The following is an 18,134-nucleotide window of genomic DNA, read 5'->3' on the forward strand; positions in this document are numbered from 1 at the left end:
AAAAGACATTTTAGTTTGTTTCAGATCTATCTGACCTATCAAGTGTGAGGTCAGACCAAACAACCCACCAACTGTTAGTAACAAATACTTAATCACATGTAAAAGTCCTGCATTCAAATCCTCCTTAAGTAAAAGTACAGAAGGATGATTTGTCTTAACCGGGCGTTACATTTATTGATTTATAAGCGTGTCAAAAGGTTTAGATGGGAAACATTTAGTTTGCTGGGAAAATATCTGTTTGTTTTTTTAGTAAACTGACTCTTTAATCATTGAACCCAAGCTTCTATCATCTTGTAACGCAGGAAGATGGCTCCTACTCATGGACAGATGGCTGGCCAGTTTTTTTCACTCAGTGGGGACCAGGAGAGCCCAGCAACATCAAGGATGAGGGCTGCGTTAGCATGCACGCCTCACGTGCGTTCCACGGGACCTGGAACGACACCGAGTGTGACCAAGCTAAACCCTACGTGTGCAAGATCTCCTCAGGTTTGTAACGCAAAGTGACCGGACTTTTATTCCTTTAGGTATACGACGTAAAGTGTTGACGGCGTCGCATCATTTGTGTCTCAGAGCAACCGCCGCCGACTCCCGCCCCTGGCGATGGGAAGTGTCTGCCGTTCTGGATTCCCTACGGCCGCTTCTGTTACTACGTGCACAACGGTCAGCAGGGTTTCTCTTGGCCGGACTCCCTACACTACTGCCAGACGGTCAAGGCAAGTCTGGTGTCCATCCACAGCAGAGCGGAGGTGGAGTTCATCAGGAACATGAACTACACCAAATATCACAACATATGGATCGGGCTCACCAGGGACCGCAACTGTGAGTGTAGAAATGGACAAAGAAACAATGATACCAATGGTTTCTTTTCCGAGGACTGCTTTTAATGGTGGAACTGTGTATGTATGGTTCTGTAGTTGGCTGGGGCTGGACAGATGCCACGTCTTTGGGCTTCCTCAACTGGGCTCCCGGTGAGCCCAATGAAGCCTTTCACTCCGGGGAAGTGGCCGAGGAGAACTGCGTGGAGATGTACCAGGACGGACGCTGGAATGACAACAACTGCATGCAGAAGAGAGGCTTTGCATGCCGCCACCGCCAGTGTAAGGATTTGTTTTATTGTTTTTTTTACATTTGGTTGGAATATAGGACCGCAGGCTCATTTCTGCAGCTTTCATTTTGGTTTTTAAAGCTCTTAGATAGAAAATGTAGTAGAAACGATTCAAATTTGGGAAATAAACAGAAGCAGAATAACAGCTTCTCTGTGTGAAACCTGATTTTTCAGACTATACAACAGATGATGGCGGTGAGCCGATTTTCCCCACTGATGGTCCAGGTGTGAGCAGTAAGTGGGACAAAGTGCCAGATACCATTTTCTTCACCATCTACTTTTCTCTGCCCGTGTATGCAGCTGGTTTTCAAATAAACGTAGATGTGCAACTGATGACACATTTGGATGTTGGGTAGCTTTAGAGACGATCAACATGAAAACTGTGTGTTAACATCCCTGCTGACACAGATGGCGTATATTTGTTTGCACAGATGGAGGGGTGATAGCCGGCGCCGTCATTGCAGCCATTGTGATTTTCAGCTTGATAGCTGGACTGCTGTTCTACGTCTTCAGTGTCCGGGGATACAAACTGAGCGTCCCGAGTCTGCCAACAAGAACGACCAATCCCGTCGATGTGGTGAGTTTATTGATCCGCTTGTGTGTGTGTGTGAGACCACGTTTTCATGGGTAAATGTGTCAATGCTAAGTTGTCATTCTTCTGTTGCAGCCTGCTTTCAGCAACCCCAATTTCGCAGGAGAATCAGACATATAAACGTTGAAGTCATTCAAGTTTTGTACAGTAAATTTACTTATTTTTGTTGAAATAAATCAGTGATAATGAAGTCTCCAGAGTGCTTTAAGATTAAACTATATTGTACAGTATGTATCGTTATGCACCGATAAAAATAAGATGTATTACACTGTTCTAGTGCAACAGTAGTTTAGAAGATTTGTATATGTAATTCACTGTTCATGTTATTTACTGACCTTTACCACTAAATTGTGTAATTCTCGTTTCCTTTGGGAAATAAAATTGACAACTAAACATTTATTTCCAGTGTTTATTCATCTCTGTACACTGCAACACAAATTCTTTACATATTTCACAAAAGGAAAAAAGCATCCTTCAAAGAGGTTTCTGAACAAGTATTTGTCAAGAAGTGTAAACTTGCAGAGTAATTCATGAATGAAGAACAAACGATCGAGGATGATGGAAATAAAGCCACAAGTTGCAAAAGACAAGAAACAGTTGAAGTTGCACTATTTATGAATGTCAAAATGACCTTGTGTGTGCAGTGTCGGCATTTTAGGAAACTTTAAAGATCATTTCTTTAGACGCCCGATGATGATGATGGGTACATAAAAGTATTCCCAAATGCCGTGGCGTCAGTGAAAAAAAAAATACCACTTTGTCATTTATGTGAGAAAATAAAGTCGGGAACACTTTTGTGATCCTGGTTTAGCCCTTTTATGGTGTAATGACACACAGACTGAATTAACAAGCAAGACATGTCACACCCAATGGTACTCATTTCAACACGCTAATCTAAAGCAATGGTTCTTTTCCCCACATTGTTTCATACTGATTATCTTTGTATCCCCTGTGAAACTAATAGCTACATCAACGCCTCACTAAAAAAAAAACCTACAACCAACAAAACCCATGCGTTATTGCTTCCAATCAAAGTTACACCGAACAAGAGCGAAGACGAGCACAGCCCTGCCGGTCTTTGGAACACGGTGTTCTTTTTGTCCAGTAATGCTCTGAAGTGAACTACAAATACTCAAAAGTGCATTCTTTAGTGAGCGATTGTTTGGCCTTTTATTCTACTCGCACAGATTTAGTAAACAATGCAACTCAATGAAAGTGTGGAGAAACAGAGGAAAGCAGCTTCCTGGTGCAAAAACAAAACAAAGGGAACACTGCTGTAGTGTCATATCTGTTGAAAGACTGTGCTGGTCCCACTATACTTTAAAAAGGTAACTCAAACTGACTAACGCGGCCAATGTCAACGACTACATCCACCGCTACACTCAAGGAAAGTCAGGGTTGTAAAATGCCCCCCCACCCTTTTTTTGTTCTTGCAAGTATTTAAGATGTTTACTGAACTTTGATGCTTGTATAACTCATTAGAGGGCGCAAGTGAAATTTTGTGTTAACAGGATGACAAGAATAAAATATAATCTTTGGTCTGACGAACTGACGACAGCCCGAATCACTTCTGACCCTGAGCTTCAACCGTCACGTCAACAAAACCATGTGACATCAGAGACTCGAGTGCCTCGGCTCGCAGGTGTTTCCAATCATCAGTCAGTTACGACACAGACGAGAGTCAAGATGATCGCGAAGAAATGGCAACGCCTTAAAATTCCACAGATTCTACAGTTTACACAATGATTTCATCATTCATCAAAGACTGAACCTGACAGGCCAGTCTCCTCTGAAGTCACCAGAAGTGTCTTACTTCGCCTCATTAATCATGTCCAGATTTATCTTTGTTACGATATTAATAATTCAACCGACGTGTATTTAGTTCTGGGAGGGCAAACGTCTCGGTAACAGTACAGCGGGCGGGGGTTTCTTTTTTTATTGCACAAAAACTGATTTGATTTTGTTATCTGGCCCTTTTGCAACAATATTTGACTTATCTTTGCTTCCTACAACGTAAACATTAGACCGTGTCACCAGTACAAATGTTTTAAAAAATGACTCCTCGGTGATTTGTCTGGGAAATAAACTTTAAAAAAATACAAAATCCTTGAATCCAAATCAAACAGATCTTTCAGACTGCACAGTACATTTAATCTTTTAAGAGAAATTAAATAAAAATCATGATCCTTTTGAACAATGAGCACGGTGCCTTGTAGTATTACTTAATGAATCAAATGTGTGTCAGAACTAGCAACACAACCACATGATAAGGCAGGGGAGAATTAGAGTGCCACCAAATGGCACTTTTGGTTATATTTCATGCGCGTCACTCCTGAATATAGAGACGTGATTCACTCAATGATTCCAACACAATAACTGACTAACAAGACATGGAAGATGTAGATTACAGCAGATGAGACCTATGTTCATAAAAGTGCAAGACAGAAAGTGAGAGACACCGAAGTGGACGTGAGGGGAAACAAGAAATAAGTGCAATGTTCAGCGTGGTATCAAGAACACACATCACATGAGAGGACTTCCTTGTCTATCTTTTTTTTCCCCCCATGTGAAGTAGAGAGCAAAACACACAGAGGTGAAGTAAAGGTACAGCGAGGCGGCCTGAAGGGTTCGCAGGTATTCAGTGACGGGAGCAGGTTGATGGTCACTTCACCTTTTGGCTGTCCAGCCTCAGCCAGTGGACGCCCTGCCTCGTATAACCGACCACAGAGCTCATACTTGACGTAAGGCTCAATGGGCCCATAAGTGTGTCCAGCTCTGTCAGCATACCTGAAACATAAGAGAAATATGCAAAGCATCATACATCTAAACAATGGACGTCCAAACATGACCATTATTATCAAAATCCCCCCCCTCTGGTCCCATGTCATCTAGTCTGGGAAGACACCTTATCTAATGTTAATCTAGGTTTAGAGTCTAAGCTCACCGCTGCCTCTTTGTGCCAGCTCCTCCGCCTGCTCCCAGATGTCATGAGCGCTCAAGAATAACATGGTGATGTTGACGTAGCTGAATGCCACTCGACCGATGGCCTGGGGAATGACCACAGAGCTGCCGACAGGGTCCACAACCAAGCCGCTGACACTGTGGTTGGAGCCGGGACCTGAGCTGGTGGAGGTGTTGGCTGGAGACGGCATGTTGGGGGTGTAGGACGGTGTGTCTGTCACTCTAAAAAGAATACGCGGAAAGAGACAGAGACTTTTTAGAACAAAGACAGCTCCGTGCAATTTGCCCAAACAGGGAATGACTAACTGCAGTGACTTACTTTAATGTTACTACAGATGGATCGGGGGGAGTCGAGTTCTGAAAGAGGTCCACATTTAATGAGCAAAACAAAAATCGGTTCTCTTTACAACTACTAGATCAAATGTTGGAATTACCTAAATAATTGCAAAACAATTACAGTGTCAATAAGGAGCGATGGCAGCACATGAATACTTACACTGAAGTGGTCTGTGAGCGTCTTTGAATACTTGATTGCAGTTTTTTGTTTGTGGCGAAACATGGCCATCTGCAGCAGAGACTGGCACTTCAGACTACAAGACACAATGAAATGTTATTCAGTTATTCATAGCTCACATGACTCATGAGACAAAACAAAGAACAGACTAGTTTGTATGACTTTTAAAATCAAAGTACTACGACTATTTCATTTTTTATGACTAATATACTATGAATTTTTAAAACATCCTGTACTGACTTTTTTACGACATGCTACAGTAAAATATTGTAATGGCTTTTTACATACTACACTATCATTTTTTATTGCATTTTTCCGACATACTATACTATGACTTTCATATTTTTCTACGAAATATACAATAACTATTTATTACATGACTTCTATCGACATAGCACATATATGTGATCTCATGAGACACTCTGGTTTGTGGAGACACAGCACATGAAGTATGGTCTACCTCTTACCACAAAGATAAAAAGTCCTTTTCTGAGGGTGAAGCAGAGGCGTCCACTGAATTTTTAAGTTTCAGTACAAACCTGCGAGAGTGGAGAATGTGGCGGTAAAACTAATGCATGAATCAAATTCAGTTAAGGAGCCAAAACGTTCATTGAAATTTAACTTGGATACAAAAACTCAATGTCTGTGACTAGGACAGGGTGGAAGAGCCTATCCTGCACACTTACACATATGCAAAGTAATAACACTACCAGTGCAGATAATAATGATAAAAGTGGGTTCGTACTTGAGCAGTTCCACTGTCTCTGCAAACATAGTGTAGGAAGACATTGAAATGTGTGGATCTTTTTCCATGGCAATGCCACTTTCAACGAAGTACATGGCCGCATCCAAGTAATTGAAAGCTTTACTGAGCTTATCTGACTACAGAGAGAGAGGAAAAATAAATTACTGCAGTCATTTTTAGTAAACGAACTAAAAACAAAACACAGGGAGAACCTACCTCTGCATCGGCTTTGTGCTTCAGTTTTTTGGCCTCCTTTATGTAATGCTTCACTGGGTACTGCCTACAGGCGAACACATCATTTATTAGAGGACCAACAACAATGTACAACACCACCAATGTCTGTGGGTAAGATCACACAACTGTCTCTGACACAATACAAATGCAGACACAGACAGCGTTTTTGGGGACATAAATTTAAAACTTTATTTTAGAACAACTTAACAGCGAGGCAGATAGGATTTTACCTTTCCTCTAATCTGAACAAGGGCCTGCTGCTCAAAGCTTTCCTGGGGGGCTGTGACGATGACGAGATGTCGAGGCTGCTCGTTGGTGGCTTCTGTTGGGATTACAATGCAGACGTTTGGTTACAATTTGAATAGTTTACCTTTTCATGTACTAATTCATTAGTAAGGAAGAGAAGCACTAACATGCATACGTGAGCTAGGTGCTTGTATCCGGTTACCTTTTCAAGGTGTGGGTGTTCTGTGCGCTTTCCACTGCTCTTCTTGTGCTTTGTGCTCGAGTCTTTGCTCTTCACAGCCTCCTTACTGGACTCCTGGGTTTCCCCAGAGCTGCGTTTGTGCACCTTTGGGCCTTTAGCAGGGTCTTTGGGTGTCAGAGGCTGCTGCAAAGGAACAGGGTTTTTCTTTGCCTTCTTTCGCTCTCTGTCATCTTTTGAATTGCAGGAACGTCTGCAAGTGACAACATTGGAGAGCTTTTGAGATCTGACACACTCTCAAAAAAAAAAAAAAAAAAATGTTATGTTATCCCTGGTAAAAAAAAGAAAAAAAGAAAAAACACAAAAAAAGTACGGGAGTCCTCTGATTTGGGGGACCTACTCCAGTTTGACAGAAGCATGATTTGATGAGGTATTCTTGTTTTCCAGCCTCTGTTTCTTCCTGGGAAGAGTTGCATTGTCTACCTCGACCTAGAAGACAACAAATCACACATTATTATAAAAAATATATTGTACATGTACGCTAACTAGAGCAGGCCTCTATATCTCACATTTTGAGATATATTCTTTGTGCTGGTTTTGGCGAGTTTGTGTGTAGTAGAAGCATCCCTGCCCCCTCCATCTCGCTCTATGACCAGTGCGGATCTCTTTGCAATGCTGGGTATGTCCTGGTGGTTTCCCGGGGTCGGGGGGACTCTTGAGAGCAGTCTTAGATCAATCTTCACCAGCAGGTGTCTAGAAGGCCTGTGGGGCTCCCGAGAACTCTTGGCTGTCTGTCCAGTCTTCCCTGAGTTCTTGTGGGTTCTTTTGTGAGGAATCTTGGCCCCCTTGTGGCAGATGGTCTCAGACTTTTGTTTGCTACTACTGATTACGAGGAGTCGAGCTGGCAACAGCTGGTCAGGCTGAGCAGGACTTTGGGTGGGGCAGGAGCAGGGGACAGGATATTGCACACCACATGATGGACAATGACCACACAGGACCACTGGGACTTCAGGCTCTTCTCCAGCCTTCCGTTTGTCAAGTGACGTGCGTTTAGAAGTCCTTTTACTGTCTCTCTTAGTGTCACCGTTACCCTTGCTTTTCTTGCTACGTCCTGTTTTCGTCTTTACCTTGGGTCCATCTGTGAAACCGGGGTCTTTGTCTTGCGTGGCGACAACTTCCTCACACTTCACACCGATAGCTGCCTCAGTGCGATCTGCGCAACGTGCCTTCTCTGGTATTGAGGAGTGTTTGTTGAGTGAAGGTTTACTGGAACTGCTACAGCTGTTCAAATCAACGACGGGGGATTTTTGGCTACTTTGATGGTTATAGTTGTCCTGAGGGCTTTCGCTGTGCTGCTGGAGCTTTGCAAGTCTATCAGTGAACTCTCTCTGGTGGGTTGAAAGCTGAGGTTTGGACTCCCTGGTGGGGTCGACGACCTCTCCGCTGAGTGAGAGCTTGGAGCTTTGAGTGGGCGGTGGCTGTTTGTGAGCGGGGCTCTCAGAGGCATGTGCACTGCTTTGACTCTCAGGGCCGGAGTTCTGCTGGCTGGACCGAATCCAGTTCCCCAACTGCCAATCACCATGGGCCACTGCAGGAGCATCAGGCTGAACAAAAAATAAACAAAAACATAACGAAAGTCACAAACATTGTGATTTTAGAAAATGAGACGGAGCAGATCCATGTCACATGTCCTTTATTCAATATGAACGACATGTACAATAAAGGACAAGCAGCAAGTTACCTCGGTTTTGATGTTGGAGCTGCTCACGGGGAGTTGAGGCGGCTCCTCGATGGCGCCTTCACTCTCCGACTCTGATCTTGAGCTACTCTCGGAATCGCTGGAGCTGGCGGACTCTACCCCTCTGGAATGTGCAGCTTTAAATGAACTGCGGCAAACACACAAATACACCACAATAACATCACATAGAAGTGAGATAGTGACAATGAAATAAACACAGTGGCGCACATGACCAGGCTGTGCTGGTAAACAGCGCATTTGGAATGTTTGAGGAAGAAATTCGTTTTTTTTACTTGCAATTCATTAATTCTGAAAATATTTTTTTCTACTGATCGTTTGTCATTTTTCAACGGTTTCTCAAATGTGTAGATTTCCTTCTCATTAATGATAATAACATTAATAGTGTTACATTTTAGTCTGTTGGTCAGATAGAACAAGTTATTTGAATACATCAGGCATTTCTTTATTATGTTCTATACACAAAACAATTGAGAAAATCAGCTTCAGAGTAATTGATCCTCGTGACAATATTTGTTATCCGTTTGAATGGATAGTTGAAAACAGCCTGCAAACAATGTTCCTCGGGGTGTCAACTTACATATCTGCTGTGTGTCACAAAAGAAAAGCCGAATGACTCACGCTGAGGGGCTCTGCTGGACGAGCTGGGATGGATCTGCAGGAGAGGACTCGCAGTTTTCTAAAAGAGAGGACATTAGTTTCACAAAAGAATTAACGTATGCTCTTACATACTTACAATCTCTTTCATCAAACAATCGAATGCATTATTTTTGTAAAAAGGAAACCAATACGTTTGATTTCCAGAAGCAACGATTATATCACCGCTGCTTCTCTTAATAAAGTCCTGAATTCAAACTCGCATCATTCACGTCAAGTAGATCTTTGATCATCATACTACGTATAGAACACAGTAACCTGTTCCTAAATTGATTTGCTAGCATTTCCCCAAACTCCAGAACTTCCTAAATTCCACCGAAAACGGTTTCTCTTGCTCAATGTAATTTTAAACAGAACACACAACAGACCCACTGCTGTTGTCACGCATATAAAGGCCAAATATTATGGCCAAATAATAATGAATCTGGCTTCTTAATCCCGTCTCAACTAGTTGTTGCTGTAAATTTGCATTTATGATGGCCAATACAAACGGGTGTTTTTGTATTGGATTGCACTATACAAGGATTTGTTTAGCGTTGGTAAAACACTGCACCCTTTTGGAAACTTGTTGTGGCAGGTGCTACTAACGGTAGTGCTGACAGATGTTCTAAAGCCAGAAGCACTTAAAAGTCAAAGGCTAGATGAGATAACACAAGGGAGCAAGGAATGTTGTACGTGTTGCCGTAAAAACATTGCTTTGAAGAAAACACAAGTCTGAGAGACGATCAGCGAGACTATTAACTCTATGGATATTAAAAAAAGAGAGGAGAATATTTACGCAACACCGCCTTTCACCAATTTTATCAACAGGCTGTACAGCAGATGCTTTATGACGACAAATCGAAAGACTCCAACCGTTTGCACTCAGTGTTCATTTTCCCTGATAGCGTAACATCATTTCTATCGATCATGTTCATCTTTGTTGTGTGCCTGGATTGTGCTCTGCTATATTCCCTCATCACTCACTTTGTCCTGGACATGAAGAGACAAGCTCCGCTTCCTGTGAAGACACAAAACACAAGCAAGCTTTTACCTGGGTCACACATGTGTCTGATTTAGAGTTGTACATTTGCATCTACATTTAAACTAAACTGATAACTAGTGAGGAGCTGAAACAGTTGACCCGAGAGTGGTGTGAGACTACAGTCTATGGGGTCATTAAACTCAAAAGGGTTCATCCCGTCTCAACATGAAGATGCTCATCAAATTGCATGGTGACTTGTTAATCTGGCATTAAGGAGATAGCATGTGCAAATTATAAAATTAGATTTAATGGAGGGAGAAATCAATATCCACAGTTCAGCCATGAGTCCATTTCCTGTGTCGCTGACCATTCTACCTCATGTGGAAGCTCATTATCCATCCACCACAGGAATAAATCAGAGACAGATGTTTTCACTGAAGAGGTTACAGCTTAGACTACGTTCAGTTAAACGTCGGGAGTACTTTTTTAGTGCATCACAAGGATTCTTCAATCACAGCATGCTTCATCTGAGATGGTAACGCAAGCAAGGATGCAGGATTACTGTGACCAAGACCCCTCTTCCTATATACACACGGCAGCGAGCATAAAATCAAGTTGGACTTTACCTTGGCTTGGAACAGGGACTTGGAGGGCTCCTCTGTGCTCGGTGTATGTATGGCTGTCAGGAGAGGGGGCCACGAGTGGATCATTTCCTGTGGAGGGGATTAAAAAGAGCGTGATGTGCTAGGAACCTGCAGACACTCTATATTTAAATAAAACAATGCATGCAGGTGTACTCATCCCATCTATTTCAGATGTAGTGACGGCACATGATAGTTTCTCTCTTTGCAACTTGAAGACAAGAAGCAAAGTGAGAACCTTGCATTGTAAAAAGGTTGGAAATATTGCAAAGGAGGAGCAGGAAAAGAAAGAGCAGCAAGGGTGAACTGGTTAAATTAATTCAAGAAGATTAATACAAAACTATTTACTTCCATAGAAGATTCTTTCATCATTTTCCAAATTTAAATGCAAAGCAAACTACAGCAGTGTGAACATCTACTCTTTGCAATAAAGCACTTACAATACACAACGTGGGTTAAAAGAGTGGTTCTAGACATTTATAACATTCTAAAAGGTCATTTAGTTCAAGACTTTTTATATTTTGTGTAAAATGAATAAACGATGCAGAAGTAGAATTTCCCCGTGCATTGCATTTAATTAATGTTTTTAAAAAAAAACATCTGGACTCACCCTCAAGATGTCTTTGACACACAGAACTTCATTTGACCTCGTCTGAAGAAAGGAATAAAAATATCGTTATTCAATTACACCCTGAAGAACAAACGTATAAAGATTTGTTGAGGGCTACAATTTTACAGAGCAATCAATTTATTATTATTTCACAGGTCAAAGTTAAAAAGAACTAAAATCCTCGTCACATCCGCTTTTATCCTAACTCCCATTTTCATCTCGGATCGTTCATTCCTTGTTGCATGCGGTGAATAGAGGCACAGAGCTCAGCAGAGGGCAGCAGAGACTCCCTCATACTAAAGCGGTGACATTAGTTCTATGAAGAGTGTGCTGGCAGTCATTTTCTTTATTGTTGCATTAAAAAAGTGAATGTAAAAACAAACATGAATTCAGTTATTACATACAAAAAGCTAATTAATTGTCCTTTTAAAACATACATCTTTCCATTTCATGACAAAGTAAATGCATACATAAAGGAAATGCAACAATGTTTATGGTATTCTGCTTTATTCTTTGTTTGTTTGATGCCTTTTAAATCTTCCACAGAACACCAAACTAAAGATGAAAACACACTTATAGCGTAGACCAACTTAAAAATCCTGCACAGTCTGCTTAATGGGAGAGGAGACAAAACATTACAAACCTCAGTAAATATAATGCAGTCCTATACTACACCACCACTAACTAAGTGTGAATCGCTAGATGAGTGACGCAACACCCCGGATCAGGCAGCAACGTGGGCCAACCTCAACATCAGAAATATAGTGCGTGTGAATGGACGGGGTCAACAGGCTGCACTTGTGATTGTTTTCAGGCCCGTCCTTCAGTCATCCCTTCTGAACGGACAGCGTTTGAAATGAGGCGAGAGTGAGCGGGCCCCCGGAGCAGTTATGCAAGTTGGTGACAAAGCTCATTTATTGTTCTGCCGCTGAGCCCAGGGGTGAAGTTATCAGAAGGCAGCTGAGGTCACATACACACAAACCAACCACAGGTTGCGTGCCACATCTACCATGCTTACGCAGTACGACATGACACTGCATGCTCAAAACTGCCACGCAGTATTATAATTAACAGGAACTACTAATAGTGCAGATCATTTAAATGGCAGTGTTTTCCCTCATGTTGCGTTTTAGCACTTCAGGACCATCACAAGGCAGAGGGCTGGAGAGTCACGGCTCTCTCAACATGTTTACTTTTGGTACACCAGTTCAGCTGTAGTTTAGATTCCTGATCAACAGGTTTTTGCTGTGTGTGCACAAGCACGTCTGCTCTCTGACGCCTTTGTATTGACCCGTGTTTGGAAATAACACACTGTAACTGCATTTCTTCTTCATGTCTTCTACCTCTCAAACTGATTATGTTGTAGATCCAAACATGTCTCATACATGGCTTATTGCAGATGTGGAACTTAACTCCGGAGTGTAGGGGGATAAGTAGCTGCCTTGAAATCTTGCACTGGATTACTCCCAGCTGTATAAATCGCTGCTGTAGGATGGTAAGGGGAAGGTGTTGCATGCTGCAGGTGCAAGCGTGTGTGTGTGTGTGTGTGTGTGTGTGTGTTTATGAATAGAGTTGAACTGGAGTTCAACCAAATTCTCCCAAACAAAGCAAGTCCAAGACCTTTTTAAACACCTGCACAGTCAGGTTAATACTCTAGGAGCGGTTTCAGAGAACACACCGTCCTCTAGTTCCACAATAAATTCATAGCCCAAACAATAGTGCTGGTAATTAATGAGTAGGACTTCCGGTGTCCTATCACCTCCCCCGAAAGTCCCTGGAAGCACCAAACAATAGATTCAGTGGTACACATCTCGAGACATTTATATCTTACGGGCAGAATATACTGATATGTTATTCAAAAAGCAGGATTCAAATCATATACTACAGTATCTACACACTACTGTACTTTAGATCCTACAATTTAACAGTGCTCTAGTGTTCAACAAATAAGTGTTTCCCAAAATGTTGGACTGAGTTACATTAAGTCCAATCAGAATGCTGAAAACCAAATTAAAGCTTAGCTTAGCATAAAGACTGGATATCCACCTACCAGCACCTTTAAAGCTCACTAATCAACACAATATAGCTTGTTTGTTTGATCGGTACATAAAACAAAGCAATAATATACTCACCTCCAGAAATTGTGGCAGTATCTTGGTTTTGCCCGGATCAGATTTGTTGATTAGCTCCGGTATAGGTACATATGGCTCCGGTGAAGACTTCAGCTCCGGTGACTCGCTGACCACCTGGTCCTGACCGTCCATGGGCCGCACGTACGCCGTCGGCTTCTGGGTCATGACTACGCTGGGCTGCTTTGACGACAGGAGGGAAGGGAAGGTCTGGGAAGGTAGCGCGCTACCCTTGTTTGCTTGGAGCAGAGACGCATCGCTGGGGGACTGTTTTAGGTTAAAAGTGGACGCATCCATGTCTTTAGTGTCCTTGTTGTCGTGGGCACTGGAATGTGGGAAGGGTAGCGGCTTAGCGTCGGGAGACTGAGAAGACATTTCGTGGGAAAGGCCGACACACTCCCTGAGATCGGAGTGGGCCTCGCTCCTCTGTTGTTGATGTGCCGAGAGGCTGAGCTGACTGTGGTTCAGAGGAGCATTTGAGAAAGTGGACGCATGTCCGTGGTGGTTAGGGGAAGAAGAGGCAGCGGACGTCCTCGTGGGCTGAGAGGAGTAACTGTTGCTAGATGGGGCTTTCTGACTTTGGGAGGATGTGTAATGGATTTGATTGTGGAATGGAGGCTTGGCTGGTTTATCGGGGTTGGGCAGACCCTGATCCGACTGTGAGAAGGTTAAACAAGTAGGAATGGGTAAAGCCTCCATAGCAAAGGGATATGGATTATTCACATCTTCATAGCTGCCGAGCATCCTCTGGATTCGATTGGAAAGCTCGTCCCCTTTGTTTGTCTGCAAAAAAAGAAGAGGTGAACCCTACATTTTATCAAACATTCTTTTAATTGTTTCATTAGAGGATTTAACTTATGATATGTGGGCCTTTACCTTGTATGGTACCCCAAACAGTGGCACGTTCTCAGTGTTGGCTTCTTTGGCTTGGCTTGTTTCTTGGTTCCTCTGTTTCCATGCACGGAGGCGAAGGAGGTTCCTGTCTGCACTGTATCGAACATTACAAAGAAAGGCAGATATTAAGTCGGCATTGCATTTACAAGCACATCATTCGAACTGCGACACTAAATGTGACTAGTCGCCCTGTTTAAGGATGTAGTAGCTGCCTTAAATATTAAAACTGGTGACACGCTCCAGTCCTCACGACAGCCTGCTCTTTGTAAACAGCTCTGTATTTCATATGCGTGTTAGATATATATACTATTACACCCCAGAACAATGAATGCGACTGATCCTCAATGATACAAATTTAGAGACTGCAAATTTATGGCATCTTCTCAGAGGTTTCTCTACCCAGGGGGGGCAGAGCAGCAGGGTCTAATGGGAGAAGATGGTGCCCATCTTATCAACCGAAAAGTGTAATTAGACTCACAGACGCCATGAGAGGATTCACCACAACATTCACATCTGTTCTCTCAAGCCCCTAAAGATTACATGCAGCCCACATATGGATATTAGCAGTCCAGATAGGATGCTAACGACAATAATAGCTCCCTCACTATAGTAGAAACTACATTGTGGATGTGGAACAGCAGCCCCAGGCCCCCACGGGGATCAGGCCCCGTTTAAAAAAAAAAAAAAACTGTATATACACACACACACACACTAGTGTAAACTGAACACTTTATTCACATTACTTCCCAAAATACAGTGTTGATCATCCTCACTGACAGCAAGCCCAATAGGGATGCTTCCATGGCAACAAGTGGAGCGGCACAGATTTGGGACGAAGCCAAACAGATGAGCACTTACTCATTAATGGAGCAGAGAGACTGGCCAAACTATACCAGCCTGTTACTGCCCAGCCACTGCACTACCCATTGGTACAGCAGCACACCGTGCATGTATTAGATTACACACTAGTCTTCTGAACAAACATGAAACATACACGTTGTTGATTGTACATGTTGATGACAAGCACACAACACTTACAGAAATGTTTGGAAACAGTTTAGCGATACCAGGGGTTGGGTTATTGATGAGACTGGAACTTATGTTATATTCTTATTATCGGGTCAACCTCTAAACATTTAATAATTACTCTAATATTTAACAGGCAAGCTTAACATTAACCCATTTGGATGCAGAAATGTCAACAAACCCTGAGAGACAAAGTATCAAAGTAGTACAATGTGTTATACAGAAACTCCTTCAGGGAAAAAACAAGTTTGCAAAAGCACAAAATCTGAGGACTCATATCAGAGCGTGCACACCCATACAAAAGCAAAAAGTAACCCCAATCACAATGTGACTTCAGTCAATCAAACTATCTTTTTGAATAACCCTAAAATAGGAATCGGCCCTCTGCATGCATGCAAGTCTCACCACAACCGGGTCCTGATTTCAGGTTCGAGACATTGGTTTGAGTTTTTAAGGCTGACACCTGTACGGCCGATATCTCCGAAAACAATCTAGATTGATAAATAACATTACAGGTAAGACGAAACGTACATATTTTTGATATTGGGGTGCACTGTTCCTTAAAATTACCAATCATCATCAACATTTTTGTCAAGCTTGCTCAGCTATATATATATATATATATATATATATATATATATATATATATATATATATATATATATATATATATATATATATATATATATATATATATATATCTCCTCGGCTCAGATCCTCGTGTTACAGAGTGGCTGACTTCGGATTCCTTCTCTATATGTTTAGGATGATTACACAGTGAAAGTGCATTCGTACAGAGAAGAGTCAGCACCAGTTTTCTCTCGTTGTCCAACTTATTACCCAAAATCCAAGTCAGTCAAAAACACGACGGATGAGGCTTTGCAGAAACCCACGTCTCCATAGTGTGTACGTGTAGCTAAACGTTAGCTCGCATAGAACAGATTGTATAAACACAGCAGCCCCTTTAAACCAGCTGGTGAAAATCACACCAGCCTCCTCTTTTCCAGCTGATTCCACCTCCTTCCTCGAACTGCTTGTCAAAGCTAAAAGAAATACCGCATGTCAGTTTTGACGTTAATGACAGACAGCTACCCGGACTACCTTCCTTTCGGACTCTTTCACAGAGTTTCAAATTAAAACTTTAACTTGTGGCGAGTGACCGTGTGGAGGTAACTGTCGGTAGTCACCCCCGGTCAGGCTGTGGAGCTAGCGCCCAGCTGCTAGCAGCTAGCTGCGGGTGTTTTTCTGCCTACCTCGACTGATATGCCATGGTGCCCCTCTCACAACAACCGAAGTTGTCATGCGCTTCTGACAGTCCTCCGCAAGGTGGTCTTCTCACTCGGTCACATTTTGTTTCTCAAACCGCTGAGGAAATAGTTGATTAAATGGCTGTCAGGCCGTCGTTGTTTGATAGTTGTCTGCTAACCCGTCCGTGTTTGGGTTGTCCACTCTCTCTCTATGTCTCTCTATGTCTCTCTCTCTGTCTCTCTCTCTCTCTGCCTGCTGGATTGTTCTACTCTATTCAACCATCCGGGGACCAAACTCAGTTTTATACACTCAATGCAGTACAAGCTGGTCAGAACATATCTCTAAAGCAGCTGTGTTGCTATTATACGAGTCAATACAAAGTAAATATAACAAATGAGTCCATTAGCAGCTGTTCTACGCACTGCTTTTCCCTCATCACGACAGTTTGCCCAAACTTTGCACTGCTACCCCTGCGTGACAGACATGGTACAGTCATCTGTCATTAGATGTGTTTGTACAACAGACTGCGGTGTATGTGTCTTCTTTTAAAGTTTTTAAAAGACGGGGTTAAAGCCCGTGTTTGCAAATTATCTTTATTCCAAGTGGCTGTTGACAGCTACAGAAAAATAAATTGATTTCTCAGCTGAATCAAAGAAGGATAGATAGATAAAGCTTTGTACAGAATACAATACAAGCTGGGAATTCATAAATACAAACAATTTGTTTTAATGCATTAGACTAGCAGAGATGAGACGTGTAGTATCGAGTATTTTTAATCATGGTTCAGACAGGCTGTCACATTGTCAATAAACCACAGACTCAAAAAAAAGTAGGTTCATTAAAAAGCTATTAAACCTTCATGAAATTAGCTGCTTTGTTTTAAGAAATGTTTGGTTTTCTGTTTTGAATTCCTACCTGACAGAATTAGTACCTTTATTTCTTAAAGCACATTTTGGCTGGCAGTCCATTATGATACCTGACAGAATCACCTTTCTTTCTTTCAAGCCAATTTATTTTGGGGCTTTTTAAAATCTCATTTTGTAGACTATTTGGATTTATATTTGTCATGACTGTAGGAAGGGCAATATCCTGTCCCGCATGCACTGCTTTGAAAAGCACAGTGGTTACTTGTCTTTTAATGGTAAATGGTAACATTAAGATGCAGCATGTGACTAAAAGAACTAATAATATGGAAATAGTCTGCTCTTAGTTTGTGTGCCATTTAATGATGAATCAAATTTAGACAGGAATAGTGGATATATAAGTGACAAAATTGATTGTGGATACAGCACAAAACACTTTTACATTTAACAACTGGCCAAACACAAACAAGATCAATACACACAATATCCAATTCAATGATTTATTTTAGAAATAAAGAAACTGTCACACCATTTTGAATGATTGGTCCTTACCTTGTTTACAGTTAAAAAGAAGGACCTCTAGCGCTAGCAACGGTTCACTCTCCTGCCCAGAAATCCTGAAGTCTGACTCACTATGTCACCTTGGTGCTATAGTTTTGGTGCATGAGTTCAGATTTGATGATACAGAGCCCAAAACTGGCAGTGGTTGTATTTGTCCTGTAGGTTTTAGAGCTTAACCTGCAGCTGGAAAAAAAAAAAAAAAACACAGAC

The 18,134-nt window shown here is 42.0% G+C and overlaps 1 protein-coding gene across 2 annotated transcripts; it reads right to left on the bottom strand.

Annotated features, from left to right (window-relative positions):
* Positions 1–2,104: 2,104 nt before the first annotated feature.
* On the bottom strand, positions 2,105–16,698 carry LOC306792534 (AF4/FMR2 family member 1-like). Of its 2 annotated transcripts, XM_079289741.1 has the most exons (19): positions 16,506–16,698; positions 14,209–14,320; positions 13,336–14,115; positions 11,204–11,245; positions 10,579–10,665; positions 9,955–9,988; positions 8,953–9,010; positions 8,317–8,461; positions 7,145–8,179; positions 6,976–7,064; positions 6,600–6,828; positions 6,382–6,473; positions 6,134–6,197; positions 5,918–6,054; positions 5,640–5,711; positions 5,155–5,248; positions 4,978–5,015; positions 4,642–4,880; positions 2,105–4,484 (listed from the first exon to the last, which is right to left on the bottom strand). In XM_079289741.1, exons 1-19 carry the CDS (start codon positions 16,520–16,522, stop codon positions 4,360–4,362), a joined length of 3,489 nt encoding a protein of 1,162 aa, XP_079145867.1. In that variant the 5' UTR covers positions 16,523–16,698; the 3' UTR covers positions 2,105–4,359. The 2 variants fall into 2 exon arrangements, with proteins under 2 accessions (XP_079145867.1, XP_079145868.1); XM_079289742.1 differs by lacking the exons at positions 2,105–4,484; positions 5,640–5,711; positions 5,918–6,054 and having other exon boundaries at positions 4,791–4,880.
* Positions 16,699–18,134: the final 1,436 nt, after the last annotated feature.

Source organism: Melanostigma gelatinosum, assembly GCF_949748355.1.
Source record: "Melanostigma gelatinosum genome assembly, chromosome: 18".
Lineage (NCBI taxonomy): Eukaryota > Metazoa > Chordata > Actinopteri > Perciformes > Zoarcidae > Melanostigma > Melanostigma gelatinosum.